Raw genomic sequence first — 17,004 nt, 5'->3', positions numbered from 1 at the left:
CTACAATTACCTTCACCTCAACAGAGGCATCCTTGCCCACGCATGTAATTTAGCATGGGGACGGCTACTTAGCCCTTTGGTTTGCTTTAGTTCCCCATCAGGGCCATGCAGAACATACATGTGCCCCTGATTCATCAGATAATAGCCCCACTTACTATCAATGACTTGATTGACATGATAGATAACCTTGCCAAATGGATACAAAATCTTGGATGCCAGGGGTGATGGCCAAGGTATATTGCAAAACACAATGAAGGTTCTGAAATGTGTTCTTCAGGTATGACTTATTGTTTAGAACTAAACAGCAATCTTATCCAGAGCGACTTACAGTAGTTCCCTCTAAGCTGCATGCGTGTGCGGGTACTAGCCCTGAGACTACCGAGTAGCTCCCCCGGGACTGCCTCGCAGAAATATCAGCCCACCGAGAGAAGCACGAGATTGAATTTCACTCAACTTTCTAGAGCAGTGTTCACCAACCGGTCGATTGCGATCGACTGGTCGATCTCCAACGCATTCCTAGTCGATCACTAAACATTTCTGTAAAACTGTTGGCAGTAGGTGCACCCGATTCAGCTACCCTGTGAGATTTCAAAACGTTTAAAACCATGACTAGAGAGAGACTGTCAACGAATAAAGCAATGAGATGCTGTTTTTATAAGTGAGTCCATGTTTAAGTTCTTACTCAGCACTGTCAACACTTTGTATCCAACACTTTTATAAACCATAAAATGCACTTAATTCCTGTTTCCACTCAGCGCTACAACAAGCACTGCAGCATTAATGAATAAGTCGGGAAAGTGTCTCTATAGGCTTGCGCTGTTGTTATTATTACCGTTTGGGTCTTTTTTAATATCGAGGAACATTTCACTTTCTCTGTTCATCGGAGTAATAACATGAATTTGTGCATGAGGCAGAAATAATGCGGTGCGACTCGAGTTTTGCCATCAGCTGGAAGACGGTGTCCCTTTTTGGTCAGTGTCAGTGGAGGAAAGGGAGAGAGGAGGGATGTTAAGAGGTGGACCCTCAGTCTGCTGCTCTCTCCCTCCACTGAGACTGACCATCAGCCCAGTAAAATAAAAATAAAATGATTTAAAGGTCACTCAGCTGTGATTCACAAGTAATACATCAATGGATCTATTACTGGCATGATCATATAGTCTACCTCAAATTTTGAAATATAACTTTAAAAATGGCCTGAACAACAATGCATTGGCAGGGCAATTCAAGCAAAGCCAATATGCTGTGATAATGTATTGGGCCTTTGGCTTACTGCACAAACATCATTGCTACAGTACTGTTTTTAATTGGTTAATGTTGCATATGCTTACGTTTTTTAAGTCATGTTAATAAAAAATCTGAGTGGTAGATCTTGGCAATTGACTCAAAGTGATCAAAGACTCAAAGTGATCTTGACTCACTTAACGTGGCAATTGTGATCGAATCAACGCAACAGTAGCCACGTTCAATGCAACATACCAAAACAAAACAAACTATGCAAAGTAAAAAAAAAACTAACTAAGAGATTTTGTTGTAGGCAGAAAGCATCGGATTTTATTGCATTGACATGTACTACTCAGCCCATACTCTACCGAGACCGGTGCGGCATAAACAATCAGAGCTACAGTAGGCCTATATGCAAATAGACAATTGCCATACATGGATCTGTGCAATTTTCTTTGAACTGGACTGTGTTCACATCATGAGCGGTTGTGAGTAGATGCGCTTGTTTTGAGATAAAAGCGAGACCTGCATGTAGCCACTTGAGCACATTTTGTTCATATCCTTTGCTACTTAGTGAGTTATTAGCTCAGTTATAGATCATTTGTAGTCAGCAATAGGAGAGCGATTGCTTCCTACAAGAGCAGAAAACGTGTAAATTTCTCTTTGAAAAGAGAGTCAGGTAAACAGTTATTTTTTGTCTTAAAGGGGCAGTGTTGTATTTTGAGACAGGCTTGAATAAGTAGCCAGTAGCCAGAGGGAAGCATAATTTGTCTGATTCTCTGTAATAATGGTATGGTAAAATGTATGCATTTTATTTGGTAAAGTGATTTATTGCATTAAACAACACAACAACATTTTCAGTCACCTCCTTGTCTGAAGGACGAGTGGATAAACAGGTTCATGTCAAGCCCTGCATGTTTTTTTTCCAAAGGTCTCATGGAATGTAGGCCTACATTGAACACCACCCATTGGCTGCTACTGTAGACAAACTAGCTATTTCCATGTTAAAATGTTATGTGATGCATTTTCTCCATTGTTTTTTAAGGTAAGCCACTCTGGTAGGCCTCCATTATGATCAAATAGCCACAGTAGCCTACATGGCCACAGTAAAACTGTAACTTAAAGCTGGCACAGCCTCAGTGTTCACAGTAAAACTGTAACTTAAAGCGGGTACAGCCTCAGTGTTCACAGTAAACGCAAGCTGGAAGTTGCACAGAATTTTCACAACGTTCAAGTTTGCACTCACCAGACCTAAAATTTGCTCAGTGATAAAAAAAAATGAGAGGGAACATTGCCCATAACCCTAGCGTTGCAACACCAGGCACTACCAACTGAGCTACATGGGAAATCTGTCAATATAATATTTCTTGGTAAATTTGAAGGTCCCAAGCTAAATGTCATTATCTGTGTATGGGCCAGCTAGTGACTTGGAATGCCTTGCTTATAGGCAAACAACCAAGGTCATGAGTTCAACTGTATCACCCAAGGATGTTGACCTGCCACAGCTGCATTAGACGAGAACTGCAGTGCCTTCGGAAAGTATTCAGACCCCTTGACTTTTTCCACATTTTGTTATGTAACAGCCTTCTTCTAAAATCGATTAAAATAAAAAATCCTCAGTCTGCACACAATACCCCATAATGACAAAGCGAAAACAGGTTTTTAGAAATTTTAGCAAAGAAAATTAAATATAAAAACTAAAATACCTTATTTACATAAGTATTCAGACCCTTTGCTATGAGACTTGAAATTGAGCTCAGGTGCATACTGTTTCCACTGATCATCCTTGAGATGTTTCTACAACTTGATTGGAGTCCACCTGTGGTAAATTCAATTGACTGGACATGATTTGGAAAAGCACATACCTGTCTATATAAGGTCCCACAGTTGACAGTGCACGTCAGAGCAAAAACCAAGCCATAAGGTCGAAGGAATAGTTCGTAGAGCTCAGAGACAGGATTGTGTCAAGGCACAGATCTGGGAAAGGGTACCAAAACATTTCTGCAGCATTGAAGGTCCCCAAGAACACAGTGGCCTGCATCATTCTTAAATGGAAGAAGTTTGGAACCACCAACACTCTTCCTAGAGTGGCCAAACTGAGCAATCAGGGGAGAAGGGCCTTGGTCAGGCAGGTGACCGAGCACCCGATGGTCACTCTGACAGAGCTCTAGAGTTCTGTGGAGATGGAAAAACCTTAGAGAAGGATGACCATCTCTGCATCACTCCACCAATCATGCCTTTATAGTAGTGGCCAGGCGGAAGCCACTCCTCAGTAAAATTTGGAAATTGGAATTTGCAAAAAGGCACCTAAAAGACTCAAACCATGAGAAACAAGATTCTCTGTTCAGATGAAACTAAGATTGAACTCTTTAGCCTGAATGTCAAGCATCACGTCTGTAGGAAACCTGGCACCATCCCTACCGTGAGGCATGGTGGTGGCAGCATCATGCTGTGGGGATGTTTTTCAGCGGCAGGGACTGGGATTCTAGTCTCCCTCCTGGGAGGCAAAGATGTACAGAGCAAAGTACAGAGAGATCCTTGATGAAAACCTGCTCCAGAGCGCTAAGGACCTCAGACTGGGGCGACGGTTCACCTTCCAACAGGAAAAGGACACTAAGCACACAGCCAAGACAAAGCAGGATTGGGTTCGGGACAAGTCTCTGAATGTCCTTGAGTGGCCCAGCCAGGGCCTGGATTTGAACACGATCGAACATCTCTGGAGAGACCTGAAAATAGCTGTGCTATCCTCTCAACCTGACGGAGCTTGAGTATCTCCAGAGAAGAATGGTAGAAACTCCCCAAATATAGGTGTACCAAGCTTGTAGAGTCATACCCAAGAAGACTCGAGGCTGTAATCGCTGCCAAAGGTGCTTCAACAAAGTACTGAGTAAAGGATCTAAATACTTATGTAAATGTGATATTTACGTTTTTTAAACATTTCTAAACCAGTTTTTGCTTTGTCATTATGTGGTATTGTGTGTAGATTGATGAGGAAAGAAAACTATTTAATCAACTTTAGAATAAGGCTGTAACATAACAAAATGTTGAAAAAGCGAAGGGGTCTGAATACTTTCCGAATGCACCGTACATACCGATATCCATACATCAGCTACATATAGCAACCATATTTCAGTATAACTGCCAGTTAACAGACCCATGCAATTACATCGCAATGAGCATCATTGAAAACCCCTGATTATTTATTACATTTTTTGGTACTTTTTACCTCTTTTTCTCCCCAATTGGTAGTTACAGTTATGTCCCATCGCTGCAACTCCCGTACAGACTCGGGAGAGGCGTCTGTCGAGAGCCATGCGTCCTCCAAAACATGTTACCCTGCCAAGCCGCACTGCTTCTTGACACACTGCTCGCTTAACCAGGAAGCCAGCCGCACCAATGTGTCGGCGGAAACACCGTACAGCTGGCGACCCAAGTCAACTTGCATGCGCCCGGCTCGCCATAAGGACTCGCTAGAGCGCGATGGGACAAGGACATCCCGGCCGGCCTAACCCGGACGATGCTGGGCCAATTATGCACTGCCTCATGGATCTCACAGCCGGCTGCGACACAGCCTGTGATCAAACCCGGGTCTGTAGTGACGCCTCTAGCACTGCGATGCAGTGCCTTAGACCGCTGCGCCACTTGGGAGGCAGACCTCTGATTAATTAAGCCCAAGCAACAAACTCACCAACGATGGAGAGGATGACCACTACAAAGTCGAAGATGTTCCAGCCAATGGTGAAGAAGTAGCAGCGTAGCGCCACGATCTTGATGAGGCACTCGCAGGAGAAGATGATGATGAAGGCCAGGTTGATTTTGTTGAGGATGTACTCCATGCGGGCCGGCTGCTCGTCCGTCTCCACCATCATGGTAATCATGTTGAGCAGGATGAGGACCATGATGATGATGTCGAATGCTTGCTTGCCCACCAGGTCGAAGAAGAAGCCCTGCACTTGGTTCTGGGAGAAGAGAGGTAGTGAGTAATAGGTGTTATTTTGAAATGCAAGAGGCTTATGCACTAAGGTGAAGAAATTTGAAAGAATAGGAAACTTTTTTAGGGATTGAACTTTTGTTATATATATATTTTTTAACTATCCTGCCCAATACTTCGAAAAAAAGTTACATATTTTTTTACATTTATTTTTACATATTTTTATTTCACCTTTATTTAACCAGGTAAGCTAGTTGAGAACAAGTTCTCATTTACAACTAATTTACAACTATCCCTATAGTTGTTCTCAACTAGCCTACCTGGTTAAATAAAGGTGAAAAAATTAAATAATAAAATAAATAAATAAGATCCAGAAATACCAGTCATTGGAACACAAGAGGCTTATGCACTAAAGGGCAAAGGAAATAAAAGGAATAGTTCCCTTTTTTGGAGGTTTTAACTTATTTTCTACTTACCTGGCATGTTATCAAAAATAAGCTAAAAGTTCCAAAAAAGTTAACTATCCCTTTAATTAGATCAAGAAAATAGGGTTCAATTAGCTCCAGCTCACCAATGGCCTTGGAATTGGTTTCTGAGGCTTTTTAGACCCTAGCTTCTTCATGGCATTGTAGTACTTTTTCTGCTCCTCTGTCATGAAGATGTCTTGCCCACCTAAGTAAAGAGACATCCCTTTTCTGTTATTTTCACTGTGAAAATAACCCCATTTTTTAAAAGTTCATGGCATTTGTTGGCCATGATGGTTTTGATACTTATCTTTCGTTTCTGCTGGTTGAAGTTGTCGATGATGACGCCAATGAAGAGGTTAAGGGTGAAGAAGGAGCCAAAGATGATGAAAATGACAAAGTATAGGTACATGTACATGTTGACCTCTCTGATAGGCTGTTCGTCCACCTAGTGGAGCCAGAGAAAAACCATGTTAGAACAATACACTGTTCACCTACATTTTATCAGTTGAAAACTGGTAAATGTTATGGTGGTATTACATCAAGGCATGATTATGACAAGTAATTTTTAAGACAGTCTTATATAGGCTTTATGATGGAACATTCAAATGTTAAATCATGTAATACAAAACAAGTACATTGACGTTTAATACTTACAGCACGAGAATCCACTGCTGCATACATGATCTCCATCCAGCCTTTGAATGTAGCCTTGTAACAAAGGACATCAACTTCAATGAGCATGTGCCACCATCAACTTCAATGAGCATGTGCCACCATCAACTTCAATGAGCATGTGCCACCATCAACTTCAATATGAGCATGTGCCACTAACTTTCATACTGTCCCAAATCAATTAGCACTGTCCACACTCAACTTCAATGAGCATGTGCCACTACAACTTCAATGAAGCATGTGCCCACTATCAACTTAATGAGCATGTGCCACTATCAACTTCAATGAGCATGTGCCACTATCAACTTCAATGGCATGTGCCACTATCAACTTCAATGAGCATGTGCCACTATCAACTTCAATGAGCATGTGCCACTATCAACTTCAATGAGCATGTGCCACTATCAACTTCAATGAGCATGTGCCACTATCAACTTCAATGAGCATTGCCCACTATCAACTTCAATGAGCGTGTGCCACTAATTCAACTTCAATGAGCGTGTCCACTATCAACTTCAATGAGCATGTGCCACTATCAACTTCAATGAGCATGTGCCACTATCAACTTCAATGAGCATGTGCCACTATCAACTTCAATGAGCATGTGCCACTATCAACTTCAATGAGCATGTGCCATTATCAACTTCAATGAGCATGCGCCACTATCATCACTATATAAACGCATACATAGGAGCATTATTTTAAAATGAAAACGATATATGCTTGTATTTCTATATGACAGAGTGTGGGGTATCTATTCTTCCTATGATATGGTTTTGTCATCAACCATTAAACAGAAGAACCCCCCTCAAAAAACAAAACATACAGTCTCTACAAAATAAATACTGGCCATGTGCCATGTTAGAGCTGAGATGTTCTGAATGGCAGTGGAAAGGATTTATATGTGCTTCCTCCTGACCGCATGGAGTGTCTTTCTAGACGGAGGAAGAAGGAGAGTGAGCGGGGTGCCCTACTTCATCACAAGTGAGTTCTTATCAGCGAGAAATCACGGCGGTGGGTCTTTTTGCCTTGGTTACGGGTTATTTATTGGCTTTTGTGAATGACTGAGGCCAGAGTGTTTCCAGATGCAAATGGGGAAGTTAGAATGAAGGGAAATCACAAGAAGGTGATGAAAGGAGCTAAGTGAATTGTTGCTAGGCACCCACACCAACTAAGTTAAAGCGAAGAATGAAGTGCATGCACTTGCTTAGCACAACATTCTCTGTAATAGGCCTCCATCGCTGCTAAAACACAACATTCTCTGTAATGGCCTCCATCCCTGCTAAAAGCACAACATTCTCTTAATGCCCCACAATGCTAAAAGCCAACTTCTCTGTAATGGCCTCCATCGCTGCTAAAAGCACAACATTCTCTGTAATGGCCTCCATCGCTGCTAAAAGCACAACATTCTCTGTAATGGCCTCCATCGCTGCTAAAAGCACAACATTCTCTGTAATGGCCTCCATCGCTGCTAAAAGCACAACATTCTCTGTAAGGCCTCCATCGCTGCTAAAGCATAACATTCTCTTAATGCTTCCATCGCTGCTAAAAGCACAACATTCTCTGTAATGGCCTCCATCGCTGCTAAAAGCACAACATTCTCTGTAATGGCCTCCATCGCTGCTAAAAGCACAACATTCTCTGTAATGGCCCTCCATCGCTGCTAAAAGCACAACATTCTCTGTAATGGCCTCCACGCTGCTAAAAGCAAACATTCTCTGTAATGGCCTCCATCGCTGCTAAAAGCACAACATTCTCTGTAATGCCGCCATCCCTGCTAAAAGCACAACATTCTCTGTAATGGCCTCCATCAATGCTAAAAGCACACATTCTCTGTAATGGCCTCCATCGCTGCTAAAAGCACAACATTCTCTGTATGCCTCCATCGCTGCTAAAAGCACAACATTCTCTGTAATGGCCTCCATCCTGCTAAAAGCACAACATTCTCTGTAATGCCTCCATCCCTGCTAAAAGCACAACATTCTCTGTAATGCCTCCATCCCTGCTAAAAGCACAAACATTCTCTGTAATGGCCTCCATCCTGCTAAAAGCACAACATTCTCTGTAATGCCTCCATCCCTCTAAAAGCACAACATTCTCTGTAATGGCTTCCATCGCTGCTAAAAGCATAACATTCTCTGTAATGGCCTCCATCGCTGCTAAAAGCACAACATTTCTCTGTAATGCCTCCATCGCTGCTAAAAGCATAACATTCTCTGTAATGGCTCCATCGCTGCTAAAGCACAACATTCTCTGTAATGGCTCCATCGCTGCTAAAGCACAAACATTGTCTGTAATGGCTTCCATCGCTGTAAAAGCATAACATTCTCTGTAATGGCCTCCATCGCTGCTAAAAGCACAACTTCTCTGTAATGGCTTCCATGCTGCTAAAAGCATAACATTCTCTTTAATGGCCTCCATCCTGCTAAAAGCACAACATTCTCTGAATGGCTTCCATCGCTGCTAAAGCATAACATTCTCTGTAATGCCTCCATCGCTGCTAAAAGCACAACATTCTCTGTAATGCCTCCATCGCTGCTAAAAGCACAACATTCTCTGTAATGGCTCCATCGCTGCTAAAAGCACAACATTCTCTGTAATGGCCTCCATCGCTGCTAAAAGCACAACTTCTCTGTAATGGCTTCCATCGCTGCTAAAAGCACAACATTCTCTGTAATGGCTTCCATCGCTGCTAAAAGCACAACATTCTCTGTAATGGCTTCCATCGCTGCTAAAAGCATAACATTCTCTGTAATGGCTTCCATCGCTGCTAAAAGCACAACATTCTCTGTAATGGCTTCCATCGCTGCTAAAAGCACAACATTCTCTGTAATGGCTTCCATCGCTGCTAAAAATAAAAGCTTGCGACTTGTTGATCGATTCGGGGATCTCTGGACAGGCACGGTGGGCAGCGTAAAAAAGTATGAGCGAGGAAAGAACGTCTCAAACTGAGAAAAACTAAAAGGAAAGGGGAAAAAATGTCCAACTCACAACTTGTAAGAGGGCAAGGTAACCGGCGCCCACGTTGTCGAAGTTGACCTTGACTCTGGTCCAGTAGAACTGCGTGTCGTTCATGGCCAGGCAGTCGGTCTTGTTGTTGACCATGGACACATTGTGGATGTAGCCCGTCAGGTTGACGCAGCGTCCGTACTTGCCGGCGAACAGATTGACCCCCATGATGCTGAAGATGAGCCAGAAGATCAGGCACACCAGCAGTACGTTCATGATGGACGGGATGGCGCCGATCAGGGCGTTTACCACAACCTGTCGCCATGGAAACACACACGTCAAGCGTCCATCTGCCCCCTTCTGCTTTCACATGACACACTCCATACATGATGCCAGTAACTTAATCAGAGAAACTCATACCAGTGTGCACATGCTTGTGGTTCACTTACTCTAAGTGCTTGCCCAACCCACCCCCAAAACACGAAGTATATATATATATATCAAACTATTCAAACACACTTTGTAGAATAATCCCACCACCCTTAAAAATATCACATTTCCAAAATTCATGCAAACTAGGGAAACTGGCAAATGAGATTAAGAATGTTTGTTTGTCTCATATTCAATCACGAGCAGCAGCAACTTTTTAAACTATCCTGGTAACCTTAAAGTGCTAGACTAGAGGAACAGGAGGGTAGTGTGCAGAGCTAGGAGTTCCTGAGTGTCACTGCTCCAATAGAATGAGTGGATATTGGGGTTTAGCCCTGCACATCCCTTAAGGTGTCACAAAGAAATCTGCTGCTCACTCACTCCTCTGTATACTGTAGCCGGGCTGCACTTCCACTTCGCGTTTCCCACTGAGGAGCAGACCCAGACGTTTTCAAGCAGCGTGACGCCTAATCCCATTTGCCAGATTTACAGTGGAGGAGAGCAGCGAGCTCGGCGGACATCAGCCCCCCCACTTCCGACAGCATGCAAATTTCATGGGCAGGAATTCAAATTCATTCCAGTGGATGTCAGGGGACATTATATACATATTAAAGGGCTAGGTTGACAGCTGTTGACTTAAACTAACACTGTGCAACAGGAGGGAACAATAGCCCAAAATCCTAACTTCAGTGTGCATGAACTGTTCGAGGGGGTGTTTGAGGGAATGAATAATGATTAAGGAAATGTTACAGGCTAAACATTAATCTGAATATCTGAACACAGAAATGCATGTAAGAGAATGTGATAAGAAAATCAACCGCTTAAACAAATAGCAAGGAGATTTATATTAATACTGCCACAGGTGAGAAACAACTTGTAAAGTAATATCACAGACAGGTAAAGATGTGAGAAAGGATAGAAAGATTGGAATGAGATAATGGAAATGCTACATACTAAGTGTATGGAGTACGTACAGTTGAAGTCTGAAGTTTACATACACCTTAGCCAAATACATTTAAACTCAGTTTTTCACAATTCCTGACATTTAATCCTAGTAAAAATTCCCTGTTTTAGGTCAGTTAGGATCATCACTTTATTTTAAGAATGTGAAATGTCAGAATAATAGTAGAGAAAATGAATTATTTCAGCTTTAATTTTTAGCATCACATTCCCAGTGGGTCAGAAGTTTACATACACTCAATTAGTATTTGGTAGCATTGCCTATAAATTGTTTAACTTGGGTCAAATGTTTCAGGTAGCCTTCCACAAGCTTCCCAAAATAAGTTGGGTGAATTTTGGCCCATTCCTCCTGACAGAGCTGGTGTAACTGAGTCAGGTTTGTAGGCCTCCTTGCTCGCACATGCTTTTCAGTTCTGCCCACAAATATCTATAGGATTGAGGTCAGGGTTTTGTGATGGCCACTCCAATACCTTGACTTTGTTGTCCTTAAGCCATTTTGCCACAACTATGGAAGTATGCTTGGGGTCATTGTCCATTTGGAAGACCCCTTTGCAACCAAACTTTAACTACCTGACTGATGTCTTGAGATGTTGCTTCAATATATCCACATAATTTTCCTTCCTCATTATGCTATCTATTTTGTGAAGTGCAACAGTCCCTCCTGCAGCAAAGCACCCCCACAACATGATGCTGCCACCCCCGTGCTTCACGTTTGGGACATTGTTCTTCGGCTTGCAAGCATCCCTCTTTTTTCTCCAAACATAACGATAGTCATTATGGCAAAACATTTTTGTTTCATCAGACCAGACCACATTTCTCCAAAAAGTACGATCTTTGTCCCCATGTGCAGTTGCAAACCGTAGTCTGGCTTTTTTATGGCGGTTAAGGAGCAGTGGCTTCTTCCTTGCTGAGCGGCCTTTCAGGTTATGTTTATATAGGACTCGTTTTACTGTGGATATATATACTTTTCTACCTGTTTCCTCCAGCATCTTCACAAGGTCCTTTGCTGTTGTGGGATTGATTTGCACTTTTTGCACCAAAGTACTTTCATCTCTAGGAGACAGAAGGTGTCTCGTTCCTGAGCGGTATGACGGCTGCGCGGTCCCATGGTGTTTATACTTGCACACTATTGTTTGTACAGATGAACGTGGTACCTTCAGGTGTTTGGAAATTGCTCCCAAGGATGAACCAGACTCGGGGAGGTCTACAATTTGTTTTCTGAGGTCTTGGCTGATTTATTTTGATTTTCCCATGATGTCAAGCAAAGAGGCACTGAGTTTGAAGGTAGGCCTTGAAATACACAGGTACACCTCCAATTGACCCAAATGATGTCAATTAGCCTATCAGAAGCATCTAAAGCCATGACATAATTTTCTGGAATTTTCCAAGCTGTTTAACTTAGTGTATGTAAACTTCTGACCCACTGGAATTGTGATACAGTGAATTATAAGTGAAATAATCTGTCTGTAAACAATTGTTGTAATAAGTACTTGTGTCATGCACAAAGTAGATGTCCTAACCGACTTGCCAAAACTACAGTTTGTGAAAAAGAAATTTGTGGAGTGGTTGAAAAACGGATTTTAATGACTCCAACCTAAGTGTACGTAAACTTCCGACTTCAACTGTACATGAAGTATGTGCATGAATGACACTGCAATGTTTTTCTGGTAACACTTTACAATTATTTGTCCATATTCCTCTGTAATAATGCTGTGACAACATTGATTTAGTGGGAACTGGGCTTTGTAACGGAAACCCCTTGATAAAGACGGGCAATAATGACTGTATAAAATAAATAATTCAAACACTGAGCTCCAAAAAATTTGTAAATTAGCTTAACTTTTTTTTCTCTCAGAAAAAGTAGGGGTCAAAATCATTGACACCCCTAAAGATTCTTATTAAAAACGTAGTCAAAAGTTTAGTATTTACTCCCATAATCCTGGCACTTAATGACTACATAAAGCTTGTGACACTTTGGATGCATTTGCAGTTCATTTTGGTTGTGTTTCCGATTGTTTTGTGCCCAAGACAGCTAGCCTCCTCTGTTATTGGTAATGGTGAGAGGTTAGCATGTCTTGAGAGTTTAGCACTTCTTTGACCCTCTGTAACTTTCTCACTCATCATTATTCATGATTCATTCATGATTATCCTTAATCATGGTAGCATCGTCATTAATGTAGAAGTGTATAGAAACATATTTTATTTTATTCTTATCTATAATAAAAGTGCCTCTAAAATGACACAAAACAACAGCCCTTGTTCAACCTCAGGAGCTGAAGAAATGTGTCTTGTCACCTAAAACCCTCACAAACTTTTACAGATGCATAATTGAGAGCATCCTGTCGGGCTGCATCACCGCCTGGTACGGAAACTGCACCGCCTACAACCGCAAGGCTCTCCAGAGGGTGGTGCGGTCTGCACAAACTACCTGCACTCCAGGAGACCTACAGCACCCGATGTCACAGGAAGGCCAAAAAGATCAACAACCACCCGAGCCACTCCCTGTTCACCCGGCTACCATCCAGTAGGCGAGGTCAGTACAGGTGCATCAAAGCTGGGACCGAGAGACTGAAAAACAGCTTCTATCTCAAGGCCATCAGACACTTTAATAAATGGATCACTAGTCACTTTAATAATGCCACTTTAATAATGTCTACATATATTGCATTACACATCTCATATGTACAGTATATACCAGTGGAGGCTCCTCAAAGGAGAAAGGGGAGAACCATCCTCTTCAGTGAATTTCATACAAATGGTTAAACATTGAGTTATCCTTTTTAGATGAAACTATACTAAATATATTCACATCACCAAATAATTGATTAAAACACACTGTTTTGCAATGAAGATCTACAGTAGCCTCAACAGCACTCAGTAGGGTAGCACCATGGTGTAGCCAGAGGACAGCTAGCTTCCGTCCTCCTCTTTGTACATTGACTTCAAAACCAAACCTAGGAGGTTCTTGGTTCTCAACCCCTTCCATAGGCTTACACGGTAATTATGACAACTTCCGGAGGATGACCTCCAACCTATCAGAGCGCTAGCAGCATGGACTGACATGTCGTCCACCCAATCAAAGGATCAGAGAATGAATCTAGTACTGAAAGCATAAGCTACAGCTAGCTATCACTGCAGTGCATAGCTAGAAGAAGCAAGAGAGAGAGAGAGATTGCCATTTATTTTTTTCACTTTCAGTTTCATTTACTTAGCTAGCAAATGCAGCTGGCTAGTTTAGGTACTTAAACACCCGGCTCAAACAAAGGGACGCTATTTTATCTAGCTGCATCCAACACGTTTGTAGAGTCACAAACTTCATGTAGTCATTGCGTGGTAAGAATATGGCACGAAATACTCAACTTTTGACGACTTTATTTATAAGAATCTTTACGGGTGTCAATTTTGACCCCTACCTTTTGAGATATTTATATATATTTTTTTATTAAACAAAATCACATTCTCTGAGCAATTGAATTAGTATAAAATAATATAATTTCCCTATTTTTTTGGAGCATACAATATAGCTCAGTATTTGAAGTATTTATTTTTTACAGTCATTATTGCTCAAGGGTGTCAATAATTTCAGACCCCACCGTATCTGTCAAGTATTTACTTGGAAATTATGTGATAACAATAGGCAATTTTCTGTTCTAACTTAATTAAATATGGTGTAAACATTTGGTATATGTTACCTGTTTTGATGATTCCTAAATGGTGATGTAGGGCCTAATAATGATTTCACTATGAAAGTTTGAGGTAAAAAAGACCACAAAATAAAGCTTAATATGAAATAAAGCTTATCCAAATTTATCAAATTGATAATCTGGATAATGAGGTAGTCATGTCATGCTAAGGGGAGAGTTGAGGGTAATTATGAAAACATAATTACCTCTTCATGCTAATATTGCCACTTTGTGCTAATATTGCCACTTTGGCTCCAAGGGAAAGATTGGCTAGGGATTAGTGGCATTAGCTGGAGAATTAAGAGATGAGCAATTCATGGATTTGATGGCGTTATAACACCATAAGAGGAGATATGAGTATTCTGAATAGAAACTGTGAAAATGCTGGTATGGAAAAGAAAGGGTGGCAACAGAGGTAGAGTGTGACAGATGAGTTAGATAAGAGAGCGGAGAGACGACTCTTACCCGCATGCCTTCAAATCGGGACAGTGCTCTTAGCGGCCTCAGGGCTCTGAGGGTTCTAAGTGATTTGATGGCAGCGAAGTCCGAGTAGCCAAGCGTGTTAGCCACTAGGCTCACCAAAGACACCTAGGAGGATGAAGAAAGCGCAAGAATCCACATGGTTAGGGGGGCTGCCACAACCAGTTCAAAGAAATGTCAACACAGTACCTGAAAAGGAACACTGGACCACTCTGGCGAGTCCCTCCTGTTAGCAACTATGTTAAGGGTTTATACAGTGGGGCAAAAAAGTACACTTCAACTATGACAGACAAAATGAGGGGGGAAAAATCCAGAAAATCACATTGTAGGATTTTTAATGAATTTATTTGCAAATTATGGTGGAAAATAAGTATTTGGTCAATAACAAAAGTTTATCTCAATACTTTGTTATATACCCTTTGTTGGCAATTACAGAGGTCAAACGTTTTCTGTAAGTCTTCACAAGGTTTTCACACACTGTTGCTGGTATTTTGGCCCATTCCTCCATGCAGATCTCCTCTAGAGCAGTTGATGTTTTGGGGCTGTTGCTGGGCAACACGGACTTTCAACTCCCTCCAAAGATTTTCTATGGGTTGAGATCTGGAGACTGGCTAGGCCACTCCAGGACCTTGAAATGTTCTTACGAAGCCACTCCTTCGTTGCCCGGGCGTGTGTTTGGATCATTGTCATGCTGAAGACCCAGCCACATTTCATCTTTCAATGCCCTTGCTGATGGAAGGAGGTTTTCACTCAAAATCTCACGATACATGGCCCCATTCATTCTTTCCTTTACACGATCAGTCGTCCTGGTCCCTTTGCAGAAAAACAGCCCCAAAGCATGATGTTCCACCCCCATGCTTCACAGTATGTATGGTGTTTTTGGATTCAACTCAGCATTCTTTTTCCTCCAAACACGACGAGTTGAGTTTTTACCAAAAAGTTCTATTTTGGTTTCATCTGACCATATGACATTCTCCAATCTACTTCTGGATCATCCAAATGCTCTCTAGCAAACTTCAGACGGGCCTGGACATGTACTGGCTTAAGCAGGGGACACGTCTGGCACTGCAGGATTTGAGTCCTGGCGGCGTAGTGTGTTACTGATGGTAGGCTTTGTTACTTTGGTCCAGCTCTCTGCAGGTCATTCACTAGGTCCCCCCGTGTGGTTCTGGGATTTTTGCTCACCGTTCTTTGATCATTTTGACCCCACGGGTGAGATCTGCGTGGAGCCCCAGATCGAGGGAGATTATCAGTGGTCTTGTATGTCTTCCATTTCCCAATAATTCTCCACAGTTGATTCTTCAAACCAAGCTGCTTTCCTATTGCAGATTCAGTCTTCCCAGCCTGGTGCAGGTCTACAATTTTGTTTCTGGTGTCCTTTGACAGCTCTTTGGTCTTGCCATAGTGGAGTTTGGGTGTGACTGTTTAGAGTTGTGGACAGGTGTCTTTTATACTGATAACAAGTTCAAACAGGTGCCATTAATACAGGTAACGAGTGGAGGACAGAGGAGCCTCTTAAAGAAGAAGTTACAGGTCTGTGAGAGACAGAAATCTTGCTTGTTTGTAGGTGACCAAATACTTATTTTCCACCATAATTTGCAAATAAATTCATTAAAAATCCTACAATGTGATTTTCTGGATTTTTTTTGCTCATTTTGCCTGTCATAGTTGACAGGCCTCTCTCATCTTTTTAAGTGGGATAACTTGCACAATTGGTGGCTGACTAAATACTTTTTTGCCCCACTGTAAGTCAACCCAGAGTAGGAGCATCGAGGTCGTCCTTTTGATATTCAAGGGGATATAATGTTAAAATTAGGTTATTTCATAGCAGAACATAGAATGGTCACAAAACTTCTGCTTTGATCTGTATAAGAGAGAGAGGAAGAGAGGTCAATCAAAAGCCAACCAGAAACTACAGTTCTAGGTGTCTACTGTGTACGGTCAGTGGTGGTGTTTAGCGGTCAGATTGGGCCTCACCCTTATGCCGGCAAACCGGGCCACCACAATTTTCGCAGGGTCCTGAGGACTCGTGGGTGCCTATTTGCTCTACATTGACGGCACTGGTCAACAGGCCAATCACTGATATCTTGCCAACAGTGAATAAATTACTTACTTACTTTTAAATATGTAGTACAGACTAATCCAATACATACAGGTTTTTACACAAGCAAACTTGCATGTAGTAAAGTGGGTGGTTTTGAATACCCTTTTG

At 41.9% G+C, this 17,004-nt stretch overlaps 1 protein-coding gene across 1 annotated transcript in view; it reads right to left on the bottom strand.

The window, feature by feature from the left end:
• Positions 1 to 17,004, bottom strand: part of LOC112068568 (sodium channel protein type 3 subunit alpha-like) — a 149,843-nt gene that overhangs the window by 3,702 nt on the left and 129,137 nt on the right. The window contains 6 exon segments of the mRNA XM_070438204.1: positions 4,910 to 5,180; positions 5,724 to 5,824; positions 5,923 to 6,064; positions 6,274 to 6,327; positions 9,283 to 9,555; positions 14,778 to 14,900. Of these exon segments, the coding sequence (XP_070294305.1) occupies positions 4,910 to 5,180; positions 5,724 to 5,824; positions 5,923 to 6,064; positions 6,274 to 6,327; positions 9,283 to 9,555; positions 14,778 to 14,900 (964 nt within the window).

This window comes from Salvelinus sp. IW2-2015, unplaced genomic scaffold, assembly GCF_002910315.2.
Source record: "Salvelinus sp. IW2-2015 unplaced genomic scaffold, ASM291031v2 Un_scaffold564, whole genome shotgun sequence".
NCBI classification, from domain to species: Eukaryota; Metazoa; Chordata; class Actinopteri; order Salmoniformes; family Salmonidae; genus Salvelinus; species Salvelinus sp. IW2-2015.
Note: the sequence above shows the minus strand (reverse complement) of the source record. Positions and strands in the feature narration are given on the sequence as shown.